At 31.4% G+C, this 19723-nt stretch overlaps 1 protein-coding gene across 1 annotated transcript in view; it reads right to left on the bottom strand.

Moving 5' to 3' along the window:
- Nucleotides 1–2603: 2603 nt before the first annotated feature.
- The window catches only part of AIF (Apoptosis inducing factor), a 29564-nt gene continuing 12444 nt past the window's right edge, over nt 2604–19723 (bottom strand). The window contains exons 5-13 of the mRNA XM_075378462.1: nt 18717–18847; nt 17013–17247; nt 15319–15448; nt 13009–13205; nt 10790–10930; nt 9733–9844; nt 8204–8391; nt 5543–5737; nt 2604–3569 (exon numbers count right to left, since the gene is read on the bottom strand). Coding sequence (XP_075234577.1) covers nt 3498–3569; nt 5543–5737; nt 8204–8391; nt 9733–9844; nt 10790–10930; nt 13009–13205; nt 15319–15448; nt 17013–17247; nt 18717–18847 — 1401 coding nt within the window. The 3' untranslated portion in view covers nt 2604–3497. The remainder of the gene's footprint in view (nt 3570–5542; nt 5738–8203; nt 8392–9732; nt 9845–10789; nt 10931–13008; nt 13206–15318; nt 15449–17012; nt 17248–18716; nt 18848–19723) is intronic.

Below are 19723 nucleotides of genomic sequence, written 5' to 3'. Positions count from 1 at the left end.
GATAAATTAGATGGTCATGATATCTATGGTGGAGCACCACTATATCACCCATTTCTTTGTAATTTGCATGGGGCTTTTAAAATTGTGTCAACCAAAGAAAAGCTGTTTGATACCCGCAGATGCTCCTAAACCACCTGGTTTATAAGACCTCCATTAAATCTTTGCAAGTTGCTGATTTAATACAAGCTGTACATGATGAGCCTCCTGACTGACTAAAAAATTTCCTGTTTTAGTTTAACAATATATTATAATACAAAAATGTCCCCAGGAGATATTAGCCAAAACAAAATAAAAAGTTCTATTGAAAGCTATAACAAAAAAAAAATCAGAATTTTTACCCAAACAAACATTTAATCATCAATAGCTCCATACACACCATACACAGTTTTATCAAATTATTTCATTAGATAAAATTAAATGTTAAAGCTTTTATTGAGATCAGTTAGTAGCTGAATAAACTACTGAAATCCAATGAACAACATTTTGTAATTTTACATAATAGAAAATAATTGTAACTATTTCTTTTCAACTCAAGCAATTTTTGACCGAAATTTTCAAGCAAAATAGTGGCCGAAATATAATTCACAGTTGCTCATAATTTGTAAATGATAAAGATTTTATTTTTGTAAATTTTTAATTTTGTAATTTTTTAACTATACACATTTTTCCCACTGCAGACCAGTTCCCATTACATCTTGAAGAATGCACCTTCAAGTTCACTAAAACCTTAATTTTATCATCCATGGTGAAATCAATACCTTTAATAGCATTTTTAATTATGGAAAGCATATTATTTTAGATGCACTGACAGCAACCATACTCTACTCCATAAAGATTGCAACTGACAAAAAATGAATTTTACAATGGTGAAGTTCAATGACAAATATTAACATTTTTAGTGTTAATGACATGACATGACAATGAACTCTGCCAAGGGACAAAAATTTGACACAACAAAGTAATGTGTGGTCAAGCTAGGTTAGTTATATTGTGCCGTTACTTGAAAAATATTTTGGTCAATGCTGTTAAAGTAATCTGTGGTTTATCTCATCCCAGCAATTTAACTTTCTTTTCCAAGTGCTCATTTTGTCATTGTGGTTTCTGCATTCTTGGCATACTATACAAACTAAAAAAAAACCTTAAAATTGTATAAGAAGTTAGGATCCACACTTTTCATAACACTCATCAGTAGCTTCTTTCTATAAAAAAAAAATTTCCCACCTCCAATACATCCAACTACTAGAAATCCCCGTGTTCCTCCAACAGACAGTAGACTACCCACTCAACATTGTCCAGACTATTCATCTTTGCTATACCCATTACCATTACCAAAAGTAATTCAGAAAAAAAAATCACCATTAGAGAAACTGACAAGTATGTTGACAAAAAAACAAGAAAAAGCACTAATTATTGTGAAGTGTCCACAATAATTAAAGCACTTTTCTTGGTGCTTCGATTTCCACAGTAAACTTTGTACCCAAAATTAGAATTGTGGCCTCATAGAGCATTAGTTTTTTAGTTTTTTCTATCCTTAATTTTATTTTTTGGCTTAATTTACATAAATTTAGTGATATAGTGATTTATATTAATGAAAAAGAATGAACCATACAATGTTAAAATTGAAACAGCATTTTTACAAGAGTACAGAACAGATAAACAGGCATCATTTACTTTTAATAATTTGAAATCGTTGTGATTTCAAATCACGAACAAGTATTGCAAGTGTTCTACTCTGAAGAAAATAAAAATAATTTAGCAATTGCACTTGATTTAGCAACAAAGTAGACTTGTCATTCATTCTTCAAAGACAAGTTTAAAAGACTGTACTTCCTTCTGTGACATTAACTAACATGAAAGTCTTATAAAAACTTATTTTGGAAAAAATTCAGTATGACCAATACTGTTTACTGAATTAATGGCCAAGCATGAATTGCAATTCATATAAAATGTGATATACAAAATTTTATATTAAGGAAAACTTTCCTGGTGTAAAATCAAGGACAGCCCCTAAATAATAACTTTAAGCGATCTGTAGGGTTTTTCAAAATTGTGGAAATTTCTTATAGAATCGCAAAGCACTAAACTGCAATGAGATTGTAGGTTACAGAGACTGCAGATTAGTATGTGGTGCAAATAATTTCAAAATTAATTTCTTGGAGTGAAGAACAAGTCAGTGAAGAACAAGGGGAGCATTTCCACAAATATGTTATGGAAAAGAGGTAACCACATAAACGATGCTTAAGAGGCTTGTTCCAGCTGCCAAAAACAGCAAAAAAACCAGCCAAAAACAGAAGGAAAAAAGTCACATTTTTAGCAAAATAAGCAGTGTCATGTAAGTACACAGATTCCATTTTTAACCAGTATGTCATTAAAAAATGAGACTTGTTTATATGCCATTATCATATAATATGAAAGATGTAAAAATAAAAAATAAAAATATTCAACCAAATATTTTACTGACTTGAGAGAACAAGATGTGAAAATTTAAAAATTAAAAAAAAAAATTATTATTCACAAACATAATAAAAGTTTTTTCTTTTAACAAAGATGATATCTATAATGCTGAAAGTAAATTAGGAGAAAAAAATATTATGAACATATGATACATTATAATAAATACTATTACTGTGTATTTTAATCAGATAAAAAAATCACTAGTATACAAACATTTATACACTCAAGGGTCATTCACACTAAACAGATTTCACTGCTAACTACTGTTCACATGATTGAAGAACTGATACAACTGAATTTGATATTTAAAAGAAAAAATGACGTAATGATCAACTCAACATTAATTGAAAATAGAAGCAGTTTTAAGAGAGTATTATCAAGTAATGTTGTAACATATGTGGTCTTGCTGTCATCAGAGTTCATCATGTAAGGGAAAAGGTTAAAAGTACTCTCCCATCAACTAATCACATATGGTCCAATTGACCTTATTACAACAGTATTAAGCAATTATCAATAAAATTTGTTTAATTTAACAACCCCTCACTCACAAAGACAACACACATGAATGAGGCATAGATTCTAAGTTTTATTTACAATTATAACATGAAAATTAACATGTTTAAAAATAATAATAAACAGAAAGACATTGCATACACAAGTATATTATATGCATTTTCACACATGTGTGTGTTTTGTGTATTGAGATGAGCGTATAGTGTAACAAAATGTGTGTGCGTAAAACACAACATTTTAATATGACAGTCTTATTTATAACATGCACACCAGACTAACCAATGTAGTATACTATAATTACTACTAACATCATCCATGAGTTCTTTTATCACTTTTTGTATTTTTTACATCACCATCAAGCATTGCTGATGAAATCGCTAATATTTTTTATCACTGGTATGAACAGAATGTTTTTTATTTATTAGTAACTACCAGGCAACAGTGATATTTCAGTTTTTGACTTCTTGTGATAGAAAAATTATGTATGTGATAACTACAATTATTATCATGATGTATTAAGCTCTTCTTCACTAGTCTTTATGGATGTTAAACAATTTTGCCACTTCATTCAAATCTTCATACTTTCTTTCATCACTTAATACCTGTAACAAAAAAATAAGGTTAAGTAAAATCTTACAAAAAAACTAGAAAACATGTCACAGTCTGCTATGCTAACTATTTTTTCTTTATTGCTGGCTATCTTCACCAGTCTTATTGACACATGCACATAATGAACTTTGTTGTAACTTATTTGTTATAAACAAATATTAAATTATAACATTCACAAAGTATGTTATCTGTACTAAACCAAATATATATTAAAATTATGGTATTCCAGTTAAGAAAATGGCTCATGTAATTATCATGGCTCATGCTAGGCAGTAAATAATAACAAAGATAAAAGGCTATTTCCAGATTTGCTGGAAATGTTTTTCTTTACAAACTTTTTGAAAAGAAAAACAAAAATGTTTGAAATAATTTTTGAAATTAGATTAACAAATATACTGAAATGTATTACATTAAAAAGACATTTTTTTTATTTCTGTCTTAATAGACTGATGATGTAAGGGCTCAGAGCAGATACCCTTGATCATGTTTAACCCCCCCCCCCCCCCATTTAATAAGACCTAGTCATGCTACAAATGATACTGAAAATCTGTCAAAATCTGTCTTAACACAACACATGATCTCTGCATCTTCATATCAGCAACTATTGATTGGTGGGAGAGGAACTACCATAGACATGTTCTAGACATTCAAATTCCTGTGTTTGCAGTTCTATCTTTAACATGGATAACTTCAAATTTCCCTAAAATAGAAAATATGATCATCCTCATAGCCCAGGCCTTGTTTCTAGTGACATGTGTCTACAATCATCTCAAAAAGTGGCATTGTCCTCACAGGAAAGAGAGAGAAGTTTTTTAAGTAACTTACATGATGTGTGCTGCTAACATTTTCATTTACGGGATATAAAAAAACTGCTTAGAAAATGTGATTGTATGTCTGATATGCAGCATAAGACCTTCCAAGGCCCAACATATTAAATCCTTTCAATGAGTAACCTAAAATTGAAATTTAACAATGTAGTCCAATCGCTACTACCACTATATGAGAAGTACCACTATATGAGAAGAATACAATGAATTGCATTCCATTTAAACCTTTATTGTTCATTACATAACTACAAATAATGATCTTAAACAATTTACATAACTAATGTATTTTTGCAATTTAACTTATTTCCATGAGAAATTTTGTGTGCAACTAGTACATTTGCCAAATCATAAGAATTATTAGAACCACTTCACAGTGATGACTGGGTTTAATTATTGTTTTGGTTGATTAAAGAGATTCAAAAATGGATGTAAACAGTCAATTCCCATACAGAATTGGCTGTTAATCTTACAAACACCTTTTATATCAAATATTTAATCAAGCGACTAGTTTATCAAAATTTATGTAAAAACAAATTAGTTTTAACATAAGGATATGGGTAATATGGAAATAAAAGAAACTTTAGGTTTGTTACTCACTGTAAATTTTTATTAAAAAAACAAGAGCATTTCCAGCATGACAATGCTGGAAATAAGTAATATTTTTGATAGCGCTGTCAATAATCGCTTTCCAACTTCTGATACACAAACTTTTATTGCATACTAACTCACAGTACTGTATCAGTTTCATCACCATAACAATGAAAGCATTAACTTACTTCATCCACAGTTAATAATCCAATAAAACAGCATGTTGAAAGTGCAATCATAACCATAGCAGGTATACTCTACTCCCTAATAATGGCAACCGATGAAAAAGAAAGTATGGTTCTAGAGAGAATATTAGTACTAGGGGAATGAAACCACAAGATAACAGAGCACCTGTGACCTATACACCTATAGAATATCATTTGAATAACAGGTACCAGGATTTTGAGCACTCAATTCCTTGCAAATAAAGTCAGAAATGTTACCATTCAGCCTTTGAGATCAAGTTGGAATCAACCTTTGAGTTATTTTTTATGGTAAAGAACTGACAGAACTAGTTAGAATAAATAAATTCTAACTAGTTAGAATCTTACCTGTCTAGCTATTGACATTCTATTGAATACATTCCAGAGTACAATGCCAACCACAATACCATCTCGTAAATAAAAGATAACACCTTTTCCATAATCTTCACTTTGTTTCTTTTCTTTTGCATCAGAATCAGCTAATAATTTATCAATGTGCTCATCTCGCTCCACTTCATTATTCTCAGCATCATTTTTTTCTGCCTGCAATCAGAATTACTTTATTAAACAACTGATCATGCAGCCACTGATAAACATGTAACAATTATACAAAATAGAAAAGCTAGCTATGACAACAGCTTATAATTTTTCTTCACCAGTCAAAACTGAAAATTATTACCTGAAAAAATTAATTTTTTATAATCACAATTTATTTCAGTATACTCATCTCTCCCAGCCAGAGGCATTTTTTAAAACTGTAAAAATTGAAGTTTTAAAGTAGTATATAAAGATTTTTTTTCTTAATCTGCAAATATAAGAAGTACAAGGATTAATTTTTTTTCAAGGTCCGATCAGTCATGAAATTAAAACCACAGTGAAAATAAAAAAATTTTTATTTGTTATTTGTAACAAGTACTTACATAGTTACGCTATTTCTGTACATAGTCGCCGATTTAGACATAGCGTGGTACCAACTTTCCAATACCTTCATGAGAGAACGGAACCGCCTGTGTTTTCAGCCATGTTTCTATACTTGTCTGCAGCTTGATATCTGTGCCAAAATGTTGTCCTAGCGTTGAAAATCAGATGGAGCCAAGTCTGGGCTGTATGGTGGGTGATCAAACACTGCAGAAGCTTCTTTGTTATGGCTGCAGTGTGCGGCCGAGCATTGTCATGGAGAAAGACAATGCCTGATGACAACATTCCTCTCCGCTTATTCTGAATTGCCCTTCGTAGACGAAGAGTCACGCAGTATGAGGCTGCAGTGATGGTCGTGATTTTCTCGAATTGCCTCATCCACTCGCTCAACGAGATCATCGGTTGACTCTCACTTCCTTCCCTGACCGCCTGCATCATGAACATCTGTATGTGCTGCTTTAAAGTTCCTGCACCATTGTTGCACTTTGCTGTCATTCAGTGAAGTTTCACCATACACATTACTTATTTGTCGATTAATTTCAGCTGCATTACACCCCTCAGCCTGAAGAAATCAAATTACCGCACGTACTTCACACTTGGAGATGCTATTGTAGACATGTTGCTGCGTGTTCAGAACTAAACTAAGTGACGTGGCGTGATTGAAGGCCATACTAGAGACGCTGCGCAACACATATGCACAAAGGTTCATCAGATTTTTGCGCAGGTTTTTATTTTGCGACCAATCGGACCTTGAAAAAAAATAACCCTCGTACAAGAGCTTTTCAGGTTATGTAGGAATGAAAAGAAAAGATATTCTGCAATGAAAGAACTGAATGAGGCGACTAATCATCATGGTTTTTGCAATCCTGAGAATGGCAAATTGAACAATGGCAAAAATAAAATGTTCAACAATAGCAAAAATAAAATGTTCATCTAAATTTAATTAGATCTAAAATTAACTATATGAATTACTTTCATATATATTTTAATATAATTATAAGATGCACCCACTTTTTAATAAAAGTGTGTTCTAGAGTATCTAATCCCCTTTCTTAGCGAGTAATGATGTTCAAAAGATCTGATAACAGGTTTGTTATCTTCACAATTTTTCAAAATACAAATTTAGTAGATTAGAAAGTTAGATAAGTTGTTTGTTTTAGAAAAAATGGAATGCACAACTAATTCTGGCACTATTTTTTTCCAGTGTGATCTTAGATGATTTTACAACAAGAATCCATGCAAACTTTCTTTAAAATTGAGACATTTAATATTACTTTCATTTTTTGTTGACTGTAAAAAAAAACTAATTTTATCAGCTTATGCTTAAAGACTGAAATTTAAAAAATGCAAAGATTCATTAACAAACCTACTTTAGAATTCAAAAGTTCCTAATTCTCCTGCTATTGAGGTTAACATTTCAGAGAAAATAAAACTTTCAGAATCATGAATGTACTAACACAGATATGGTAGATTATTATTATCTATCCTTTTATACACCATACAAGCATGCACCAGATTTTATACAGGCTTGCAGTTATATAACAAACTTCCAATGCAACTAAAAAAAGAATTCCAATATCTGAATTTCCTGTATTCTCAGGAAATATTCAAAGTTATTTCTCAAAATTTACTTTAAATAAATTTTATTTATTTAATTTAGTTACAGAATTACACTCCAAATCTGTCACATTAAAAACTGAATAAATAAATCTGAAAAAAATAAAAAATAAATTTGAAAAACACAGTGTATCTTACGTCTTTCTTTAATGTGTTAATTTATTAGAAAATTACTATTAAGATAATAGTAGTTAACATTACTTAATTCATTGCAATTTTCAATTAGTTTTGTTGTCTGCAAATACTCACTAGTTTTGCTCTGAATTGCCACATCAAAGAAACTGGTTTATTCCACAGACCCAGTTAATATAAATTGCTCTACATAAAGGTTTAAATATTTCCCTCAAAAACTAATAAATTTATATATGTAAAAGCTCACTTCTTAATATTTTTATAAATGAAATTTATACTAACTAACCTGACTCCAAAGCTAATTCTGTTATGACTTTACTTGCAGTTACTTATATTACTTACTTCTTCTTCAGTGGTTGACCGCATCCCATCACCAGATGATGTCGATACAGCTTTAGGACTATCTTTTTTTGTAACCTTAGCATACACACCTACTGTAGGTAATGATGAATCAACTATACCTATTGCTTCATAACCTACATCTGGTCCAAGATCAGACCAGAACATAGATTGGTGAAAATATGGTTTACCTTGAACAAAAACAAAATTTATAATCACAGTAGTAACTGTGATGCAAGTAAAATGCATATATACACAGCACACACTTAAAATTGTCTTATTTATTATAAAAACCACAGACCAATACATAATTTTGTATTTTCTATACAGCAGAACTATCTTTTTCCAGCAAATTACTACGAATAATATTACAACTATCTAGACCTTAAGGTTTTAAAAAAAAGAACTCTTCTGACCCATGTTTGCTCTAGTGATTCAGAAACTTTTCATTGAAGTGTCTGGACACTTAAAGCAAAATGAACTGGAGCACAGTCTTGCTGAAACGTTATGTCTGCAATCCCTTTTCCTGTTAATTCTGGAAGCAGCTACTCTTCAGTCTCACATCTGTGTTGATTAACTAACTATTCCATCAAAAAAATAAAAACCAAGGAGATTCTCAGCTGTCATCCCAGCCCAATTCATAACATGATGCAAATGGTGTTAAATTTCCTCAAAAAAGTAAGGATTGTCTTTCACTTAGAAAATACATTCAGAGGAGAGCTTCAGTAAATCACACACTTGTCTGAGAACATGACCTTTTTATAGTTAGTGCTCAGAAAGCATTTAAGCAATAACACATCAATCAAAGTCATTGTCACACTATGGCAGGACAAAAGCATTTAACTTTGCATAAGTCCTTCTGCATATGGTCTTTAACTCTGCAGAATGTGAGTTTGATTTCAATGGTGATTGTTGAATCTGTCTCTACAACAGCACACGTCTCAGCTTAAATGCTCAGCCTCTACCTGTGTGGCGCATCAAGAATACTTCCAGTTACAAAAGCCTTCTTCCTTGTCAGTAATTTGCTTAAGTTATTCATATGTTCTCCAATGTTTTATACACACAAGCTAAATGCACTCCACTCATATCTGCGATTGTTCCACACTCAACGACTATATCAAATGAACATGAATACACCAAATGGTCCCACATTTTCCAGCAGTAATGAGAAATGGCAGAGCAGTAAAGTCCAATTAAGTTAGATTTATTACTGTGTAAAGGGGACTTTCCGCCCACCTGTAGTATATTCTTTTTTGAACAGCAATGACTTAACATTTTTTTTATGTGGGATTCTATGCAAGATGAAAAAATGGCGAATTGTATTCTTGTGAATCAGTACAGCATGTACACACATTATATATATATGGGTGTGGAAGCAAATAATGATCAGAAAAGTGAAAGAAGTACAGTACTTCTTTCACTTGTGTACTTCTGCATCTGCATTGATCTTTTATTTACAATCTTGTATGAAAACAGTCATACATCTACAAACAAGATACTATAGCTGTAAATAGAAAAAAGATTTAACTTACCAGCACCAGTCATGTTTTCACCAGCCAACCTCCCGGATACAACAGCATGGTCATGATGTTCTACTCTTCTTCTACCAAGTTTAGCATCATAAAAGCATGCACAATCACCAGCCTATAAACACAATAAAAAGATTATCTTCATGCTCTCTGATAATGAAAATTCAATGATAAAAAGTAGAGTTTAGCAAAAATAAATACCTGTTTACAAAATACAGTAAATAGATTTAATAAATAATTATTTAACATTCCCTCAGATTAAAAATAAAGTAAAAATATAATAAAATTTATACTTTCCTTCAGCAGCTTAGCAGTTGCTGTCCTTTTGACTACATGCCAAATTGCTTTAAAAAAAATTTACTTCAAACACAGCAGCATCCCTGGGGCAAAGAACCTGCAGACCTTGCATGTGAGAATGTCAAAAACACCCTTTCATCTCTCTCATGATAATAATCTATAATATTCTTGAAGTGCTCAATCAGACTTTCAGATCATTCTTTGGGACATGCAGAATGTTTTAAAAGGCACTTTTAGAGTAATTGGGATCTAACATCAGTTTTAGATGTTTGATCATTTATAGATGTTACACAAATCAGCAGACATTTGTAAAAAAAAAAATGTATTACAAATATTGATTGCATAAACTGTTCATGCAATCTGCAATCTGACCACGCAATCCTAACTTACAACTAAACAAGCAATTATAGTACGGTTTGCTCCTAAAGCTTGTGAGACCAAGTCGACAAACTGGTAACTTATTTATAATCTACAACATATTTATAAACTAACAGAATAAAATAGATAATTTAGTGAATTGATAAATTAAGAAGCAAAGCACATCCGTCAAGATAGAACAAGAATCTAACAAAAAAAAACAAATTGGAAGAAAAATTAATTCATTTCAAGTGATAATGAAAAAAATAATATAAGTAAATAATTACTGGTTGTTATGACCAGTCTGCTAGCAGAAAGTAAAATTTGTTATGCAAATCATTTAATTAAAGCTAACTAGGCAAATTTTAATATTTTTAACAATTAGCATTAAAAAAGTTACACGAACCACAAAGAGGTTAGATCTGGCTTCAAGCTCAGCATTAACTAAATAACCACCCAAATCTTTATCTATTTCAAGATTTGAGGCTTTAGCTAAATCACTATTTGGCTCCACACCCAAAGCCAGTACAATTTGATCAGCTACCATCTGTAAAAAAAAATTAAATAAATAAAGTTTCTTAAGGCATTCAAATAATACAGGTTTAATAAAAAAATATGTCAACTTAAAACTAACAGATTCGAGTACAAAAAATTCCTTTCCCTCTCAATGTTAATTTATAGAAGGATATAAATAACTTAAATTATTGAGACCTAGATTCAGTTCACATTTTCTTTATTTTTTATATTCGAACCTAAGAAAATAATGAACTTTTCTTTAAGCTTACAGTGTTCATGCGATCAATAAATATTTTGAAGTATATTTTTTTTGTTTGTGTATATTTCATCGGTGATCACTAAATCAATTGCTCCACAGTAGCACACATCTAAGCTCAAGTGCTCAGCTTTCCACTAGAACCAGAGTTTTCTTGTTGTCCCATCAAGAGAAAACTTTATATGTTTATATGTTGCAAAAGCCTGCCTCATTTCAGTAACTTTACTGCGATGGTGGTTTTTTCCCAAATGCACAAAGAAGTGATTCATTATGTTCTCAAATGTTTTAAAACAATGTATATGAGAAAGATCATCCCACCCAACATGAATGAACACACCCAATGGATACCCAACATGGCTTATCCTCTCCACCTTATCCAGCAGCAGTGAGAATTGGCAACAGTAGAACCCAATTAAGCTGAATTTATTACAGGATAAAGGGACTTCCCGTCCAGCCACAATATGTGGAAAATTATAGAAATGACTACTATATGGCTCCTGCCCATTGTGAGGAACCCTGCATCAATTCTTTTATTGCGAAGCAGAAGGGGCAACTCTAGTTAAGACCCTGCTGTCAGCTGTGCAAAGTTTACAGTAAATAATGAAACGGGTGACTTATGCGAGAGAATGATAAGAATAGGATTTATAAGTGCTGTACCACAATTGGTAACTAAACAAATTACAGATATCCACAAAATGAAGAAAAATGTGAGTGCCATTAACTTTTTTTCAGCGATACCAAAATAAAGGAAGGGAATTTCTTGATTGTTACTTGGAATAAGACATGAATTCAGTTTTATTACGAACAAACAATTGTTGAACAACAATAGTCCAAAAAATTCAAATGAAAAAATTGATGGCCAGTGTTTTGAGACTGTAAAGGAATTTTGTCAGCATAATTTATGAAGCTAGGCACATCAATTATGAAACTTTGACAAAGCTTAGAAAAGTGTACAGAATATAAACTTCAAGGGATGTTAACGAAGGTGATCATTTTTTGCATGACAATGCACAGTTAACACCGCCGCTGTTAAAACTAAGTACAACGAGTCTATGGTGCAGGTCTTCGGCCATCCCCTTTACAGCCCAGATTTGTCCCAATCTTGATTTTCATCTGTTATCTTTTATAACAAATATAAATGGTTAAAAGCAATAATACAGTAACAATTAACTTCAAAAACAATAACGAACTTATGGATGGAGTCAACAAATGGAGTGGTAATTTTGTAGGTAAATTCATCATTTAAGAGCAGACAAGCTGTTGTCACGATAAAAGTGCATTTGACAAGCAAGTCATAACACAAGAAGTGCTTGGAATTTGGGCAAGGACTATGTCAAGAAGTATTTATCTATAGTAAACATTGAATCTTGATCAGGTAAGTAATGTTATTAGTTATTCGGTTCATTTACAAACTGCTGCAATCCGAGTTATTTCTTTAAAAAGAAAGAGCGCTGTTTGGAAGTTTAAGAATTTTCAGAAATTAAATTCAATTTTGCAATTAAATACATGTATACCAACTACTTTGAAATTTGTCAAACTGTGCAAAATAACTGGTTGATGAGGTTTATCCTCATTATTTCAAGGGAGTAAGATGCATGAGGAAAGCACTTCAAAGCTTGACTTGAGACATATGCAGACATATCATTCTGAAAGATCGCTTTCTTTTTTACTAGTTTTTGACATTTAGCCTGAACAGCACTCAGTCCAGTAGTAAAATATAATAAATACTACCCCTCTTGTTAATATTTACAAATGTCCAACATAATATAATAATTATTAAATTATGAAATAAAATATTAAATTTAAAAATGAAGTCAACAATGAGCTTTAAATTGCATAAAATAAGCACTAACCTCTTTCCCATTATTTAAATGCAGTATAAGTCTACTATCCTTTAATTCAACATCATCCACTTGACAATTTGTTATAACATTAACACCTTCTTTCTTAACTTTTTCAGTTGTCCATTTACTCAAGTATTCAGGTAAAACTTTACCCATATTACCATTTTCTTTTATTATTTGTGTCACTTTTAACATCTGACTCTTTCCTAAAAATAAAGAGTATTAAAAAACACAAATGTAGTAAACATAACACAATGTGTTTAACACATAACACATAACAGCAGCATTTAATGACTGTAGATAATGGTGTCAAATAAAACACCTACCCTTAAAACATTATGAATGGGAAAACCAGTCAAGTCAAACCACTTCAAAAACTGAAAGAATTTTCAATTATAGTACTTGCTTACTGAAGTCTGTGCAAGACTGGCTGCCAAAATTTATCTGGGTTAGAATAGAGAAATGAAAATTTCAAAAAAAATTTAAGCCACTTATCTAACCAAGCGTTAAAAATTAATACTGCATATCCCAAATAACTTTGTGCATGTTTTGAAAACCGTAAAAAAAGAATGTGTAGTAAAATGCATATTTTTTTTTATTCAAAACTTATTACTCTACAACTCTATTTTTGGAATTTAAATTCCAGGTAAAAAAAATATTGTATATAACAATATTATATGTAAACTACACAAATTTAACATATATATATTAATTGAAGTAATCATAATCTAAATGGATAAATTCTGAATTTTTAGCTTCCCTCTTTTGTGTTTAAAAATATATTATTGTAATAAAAAAAAAGATATGTCATATATATCAATTAAGATAATAAAATTTCCAAATGCTATACAGCAATTGGCATGAATAGCTGAAACACACTACAGTAATTTAAATATTTCAGATAAAAACATTTCATTATCACCTAGAATAGTTCGCAAGTTAACCCCAACTTTAAACTTGCAATGCAATTTTGAATAACAAATACAATCCACAAGGATGTGGTGCACTCTGTCGGTCGGCAGTTGCAGTGAGCACAAATTGGCGTATCTGTTAGTGTTAGAAGCAACGCAACTGGTAACAAGAGGCTGAAAAGATCCTGCAGAAGTTCACTGCAGCATTACATCTAGTCATTTGTGAAATAGCACACCTGAATGTCACACTTTTGAGTTCAAGAAAATAATCTGTATTAAAATCAGTATACTACTTATATATAGACCAGTCAGTTGGAAATTCAAATTCAGTTTAATTTTGAACCGAATATACCAATCAGTGTCTGAACAGAATATATCAATTAGTATCAGATGTTAACGTTTTGTTCTTTCATGACAATTTTACTTAATAGATCCAGTTCTTTCAAAATATAACGCAAAAACAAAACCAGTTTGTTCTTTTATAACTGACTGAAGGAAGTTCAACGTATGAAAAATACAAATAAGAATAAAGGACGCACACTCATCCTTTATCACCCTCATTTCAAAATTGCACTCTGAATAATCCTCCACCAAAAAGCCTACTGTCTGCTTCATATGCCCATCCCCCCCCTAATCCTGTTCATTTTCTAGACAGCTTCTTATGCCTTCTTTGTGCGATTAACTTCAAACTAGCTACTTTCTACAGTTTTACAGTGAATGTGTTTGTTCAATGTTCAATCTGAAAATAGGTCCTGGTACATAATTTCTGGAAGAAAAAGTAATTTTTGTTCAAGCAGTTCCTGGAAGGAACATTCAGCTTTTATCAGAGTTTAATAGAATTTCTATTCTATGCCTTAAAGTTCAATGGTTCAGTCTTTCTTATGAACTTTCTTATCCTTAATAATGTCTTTCCAATTTTTGGTTCTGTGGATGAAGGTGTCGCTAACCTATAGAAACCAGGTTCCTTGGACCATTCTGTAGCTCCATATGTTCAGGATCCCAGAGTAGAACCCAGCTGTAATTGTCAATGGATTGTTGTTTTTGCACAATAATCATTCTCCAAACCCTTTTTAAAATACAGATACATAATTTCAAAAATTTGATACATTATGCTGTTAGATGAAAAGCATAATTTGGGTATCAAATAATTACTGAGGTAGTAAAACAGTATTAAGATCACTACATTAACTATTGAACAATCTATCTTTTTTACCAGTGCTAACTAATTTCAACTGATTCACTAGATATTTAAGTTCATCAATGCGTAGATTGAGAATGGCAACTTAGGGATGGAATCTTTATATTACTCTAAAACCCTAATCTCTTCAAATGAAAATTCAGTTCTGCCTGTAGCTCTGCTGAAAAGAAATTTTCTATAAAAATATTTTTTAACAATAGAATAAATTACCTCGCCTCGCCAAAGCACAAGCTAATTCACTACCAAGAAAACTCCCGCCGACAATAATAATGGACTTGGCCCCAGTTTCAATAATCTCCTCTAATTCTTCATAATCGAATATATTCCGATACATTGAAACCTATATTAACACACAACAGTAATTTCAACACAAATAATGGTCTCAAATATTTTTTTTTAAATAACAAAATACTTTTTATCCAGTGTTTTAATGGTTTTAGAATGGGTTCACCCATTTCTAGTCTCACACTTTTCTCAAACACTTTCTCTCACACTTTTTTTAGGCAAAATATATTATCTGTAAATATGTCATTCCTGTACAAACTAGACAAAACAATCTAACAAATTTTCACAGATTACCAATAAATTACTCCCAATTTGCATTTACTTTCACAACATCTAACCATCCTCTCTCATTCTTTTTTCTGTTTAGCCTCCAGTAATTACCTTTCAGATAATACTTCAGAGGATGAATGAGGATGATATGTAAGAGTAAATGAAGTGTAGTCTTGTACAGTCTCAGTTCAACCATTCCTGACGTGTGTGGTTAATTGAAACCCAACCACCAAAGTACACCGGTATCCACAATCTAGTATTCAAATCCATGTAAAAATAACTGCCTTTACTAGGACTTGAACACTGGAACTGTCGACTTCCAAATCAGCTGATTTGGGAAGACGCGTTCACCACTAGACCAACCCAATGGATTATCTAACCATCCTATTCATCACAAACATCATACTCAAACAATGCAATATACTCAAACTTTTATCAGAAAACTAAACTCAATGAAATAAAACAAAAGTAAATATAAGTAGATATTATATTGCATGACAAAACTGAAATCACACCTAGCAACAGAAAATACTAACATTTACCAGACGCCTAGGGAGAAAATTATTGGCCTTTCAGACACACAATTCTGTTATGAAAAGAACATTTTTTTAATACGGTGAATAGGAAATACCAACCACCCAAACTCAGTTTGCTTAACAAGCCATCAGTACACATTCAACTACTAGCACAATCCAAGAAAATTTTTAGGAATAAACAGTACTAGCAGATGGCAACATCACGGCAACATATTTAAAAGAAAATTCCTTTCAAAAGATGAGAAATAACCAGGTGATGTAACAGTTAGGGCGAAGTAAAAAGATGGAATGGACAACTGATTAAGGCTTTGCAAAATGTTTGGGAGGGTCATTCTAATACTCTTAAACCTAACCACACTCATATGTTTGTAATAATTGGCCTTTAAAAGTTCTTCCAAAACATTTTGAAGAAAATGGATGGTGTGTTCAATGTTCATGAAATGGTTGCTAAAGGAAGAATGAAAATGCTTCAAATATTTAAGCTGAAAGGGACCTTACCCTTATTCTGAATTATATGAGCTTTGAAATACTGAATTTCTAATAAAGAAAATATATCTCTTCTAAGATCAGAGATTGAAAATTAAACATGGTTATAGCTATAACTAACTTCCTCAATCTTTATATTTAATCTAAATGTAACCATTATATTTTAAGTAATATCAGATTTCTTATGTAAATAAACATATTAAATGCACTGAAAAAAGAAATAAGAATATTTGTTTTTGTGAAAATTCTTACACAAGTAACGCTAGTTACAATTGTTTTTTCTAAACAGCTAAGTAAAATTATATAATTTTTTAATCTTTACTGTACCCGTTCACTCATTTCTGGTGGCAAATCTTCAAAGGCAGGATGAATTTTAGGCCGTGATCCAGTTGCTATCAAACATTTCTCATATTTTATTGCTTTGTTATCTTCAAGATATACTTTACGATTAGTTGCATCAATACGTTTTACTGTCCAACCTCTTGCAACTGCAACTCCACCATTTTCTTCTTTTGTAATAGCACTACATGATGAATAAAAATCATCCGGTTCATAGAAAAGACTGAAAATCAGAAACATGTACTGAATAAATGTATAATATCTATAAATTAGCTTCATATATTTATACAGTTCCAACAATGTAATATGGATAATTTTTACACCAAGAAATATAATCATGTATCTACATTGATTTATATTATTGGGAACAGTGATTATAAGACTGGATGTTACAAGTTGGAATCTTGGTATCAAAAAATAAATATCATTTGCCATATAATGGACTACATGCTGAGTGTTGACCAAACTTAAGGGACTGATTCAAGGCATAAAACAAAAATTGAATTTGGACAAGTGCCCTACCTCACTTCATTTTCCCCTGTGTCTACCTACTATTTTGTTTCTTTAATAAAAATGTTTATCTTAACAGATAAATTGGTATACATTAGTTCCAGAGTTATTTCTCATGTACAATCACATTAAATAACCACAAATAGAATGGATTTTAGTAATAAACGTATGCAACATGGCTGTTGCATACAGCACTCTGTAACCACACAGAGTGAATCTGTTACTATCCAGCAGTCACTGAGTGCATTGTGTAGTAAGGTGTAAGTGCTTGAGGGATTTTTATTTTTTTACAAATTGATAGAACAAACTGGCAAAATTTTGGCGATATCTAAAATGATATAATTCATAAGTTTAAGCAGCAGGCTTTTCAGTAATGAAACTACAGGTTACACAAATTAATCAGCAAACCGATAGGCCATCAGTAAGACAAAATCCAATGTGGAGTTTGATTACAGAAATCATTGGTTTACAGATCAAGAAACTACAAATGATTATTTGGATGATATGCACAGAGTCATATCCAAATAAGTCAATGGAAAATAGCATCATCCCCACACCAGAATTAACAGTAATATCTGGAGGTTCTGCATCATCACAATGCAGTTTGGCACAAGTAACCAAATCTGTGAGCCACTACATCTATTTCAGGATTTCTTGGCAAGTATAAACTCAAGGACATGACGCCTAGTGATTTCTGGTAGTTTCACAAGAAATCTGTCAATAATTACATTACGTAAATGTAATAGTTAAAATAAACATTTTATTATATTTAATAACATACTGTATACCACACCAACTATGCATTTAAGAAATAGGCTGCACAAAATGCTTGTACAAGCTATGCTTGTATGAATCTGCTTTGAAATACTAGCTAATAACTCCCACGTGTGATACTCTAAAATACTCCCAAGTGTGACCTAGATTAATAGAATAAGAGGAACAATTAAAATAGCAAAAAAAAAGTATAGAAACCAATATAAGAGCATCCATTTTAAATCAATCAAATTGACTCTACAGCCAGAAAAGGACAACTACAAATCTGACAAAATTTTTTTATGCTAAAATCTAGCAGGCACTGACGCAAGAAAAAACTTTGTTTTCTTATTTGACATCAATATTACAAACTTAAAGTCATATTCATAGAAATTACCTAACTTTTTAACAATTTAATGAGTTTGTTACCTTCGTTCAGTTCCATTCCATTGTTTGAATTTAAGTTTCTTAGCAACTTCTCTATTTTGCACATAGTACATTTCCTTTGATAAAGGTGGTCTCATATACGGATAGTATGGTTCATTACCAATGACAAGTACCTAAAACAAATAACCAATAAATACCAAAACAAAAGTACAATTCAACTGTGGAAATTCAATTAGTGTACACTACCCACTTGCAACAAATGACAATGTTACTTTCCATAAATAATATTTCCAGTCACCCCATACACTAAAAAATGCAATAATACACTGATGAATTAATACTTATTGGGAGAAATTAGGAGACTTAGCTTTATTCAATAGGAACCAGAGATCCTAGATTAATCCCAGAGCAGCCACATCATATTACACAAAGAATGTACTAGCTCTACATGTCAAGGGCTTTTCAGTATGTAATTTACATGTCCAGGGCACCTCAGTACGTACCTAATGCTAGCCAAAATTGGCTAGGAAAATAAAAAATAAAAACAGGAGGTCAGTAGCAAGTATTATAAAGTACTTAATATTAAGTACGTACACCTATATGAATGCTTGAGAGATCCCTTTTCTCCACCCAGCCAAGCATAGACTCCATCTAAAATCACTGCACATGATCAAGTTATAATGTAAAAACTTCAGGCTTATTCAGAGGAAACATTCCAACTAGGAACTAAGATGTTATCAGAAAAATTCTGTATCTTTTATTTTAATTAAATAATGAAAGAGGAATGGAATAGAAGTATTAATTTCATATTATACAGAAAAAAAGGTTTCTAGTAATTTTTTAACAGCTGAATGCAACCATATATTGATATTCCCTCATGATAAAGACTATATTTTTCTAACTGGGGAATTATCCAAAAGATATGAGATTCGTTGTTAATACAAAACCAACCAATGAGATGTTGCTGTTTTAAGACAAACAGTTTCACTATAAAGATCTTTTTAAAGAATTATCTAATGACTCAACCTGCCTATATATTCATATATATA

This window comes from Lycorma delicatula, chromosome 11 (genome assembly GCF_047948215.1).
Source record: "Lycorma delicatula isolate Av1 chromosome 11, ASM4794821v1, whole genome shotgun sequence".
Taxonomy (NCBI): domain Eukaryota; kingdom Metazoa; phylum Arthropoda; class Insecta; order Hemiptera; family Fulgoridae; genus Lycorma; species Lycorma delicatula.
This window is presented reverse-complemented; position numbering and strand designations above follow the sequence as displayed.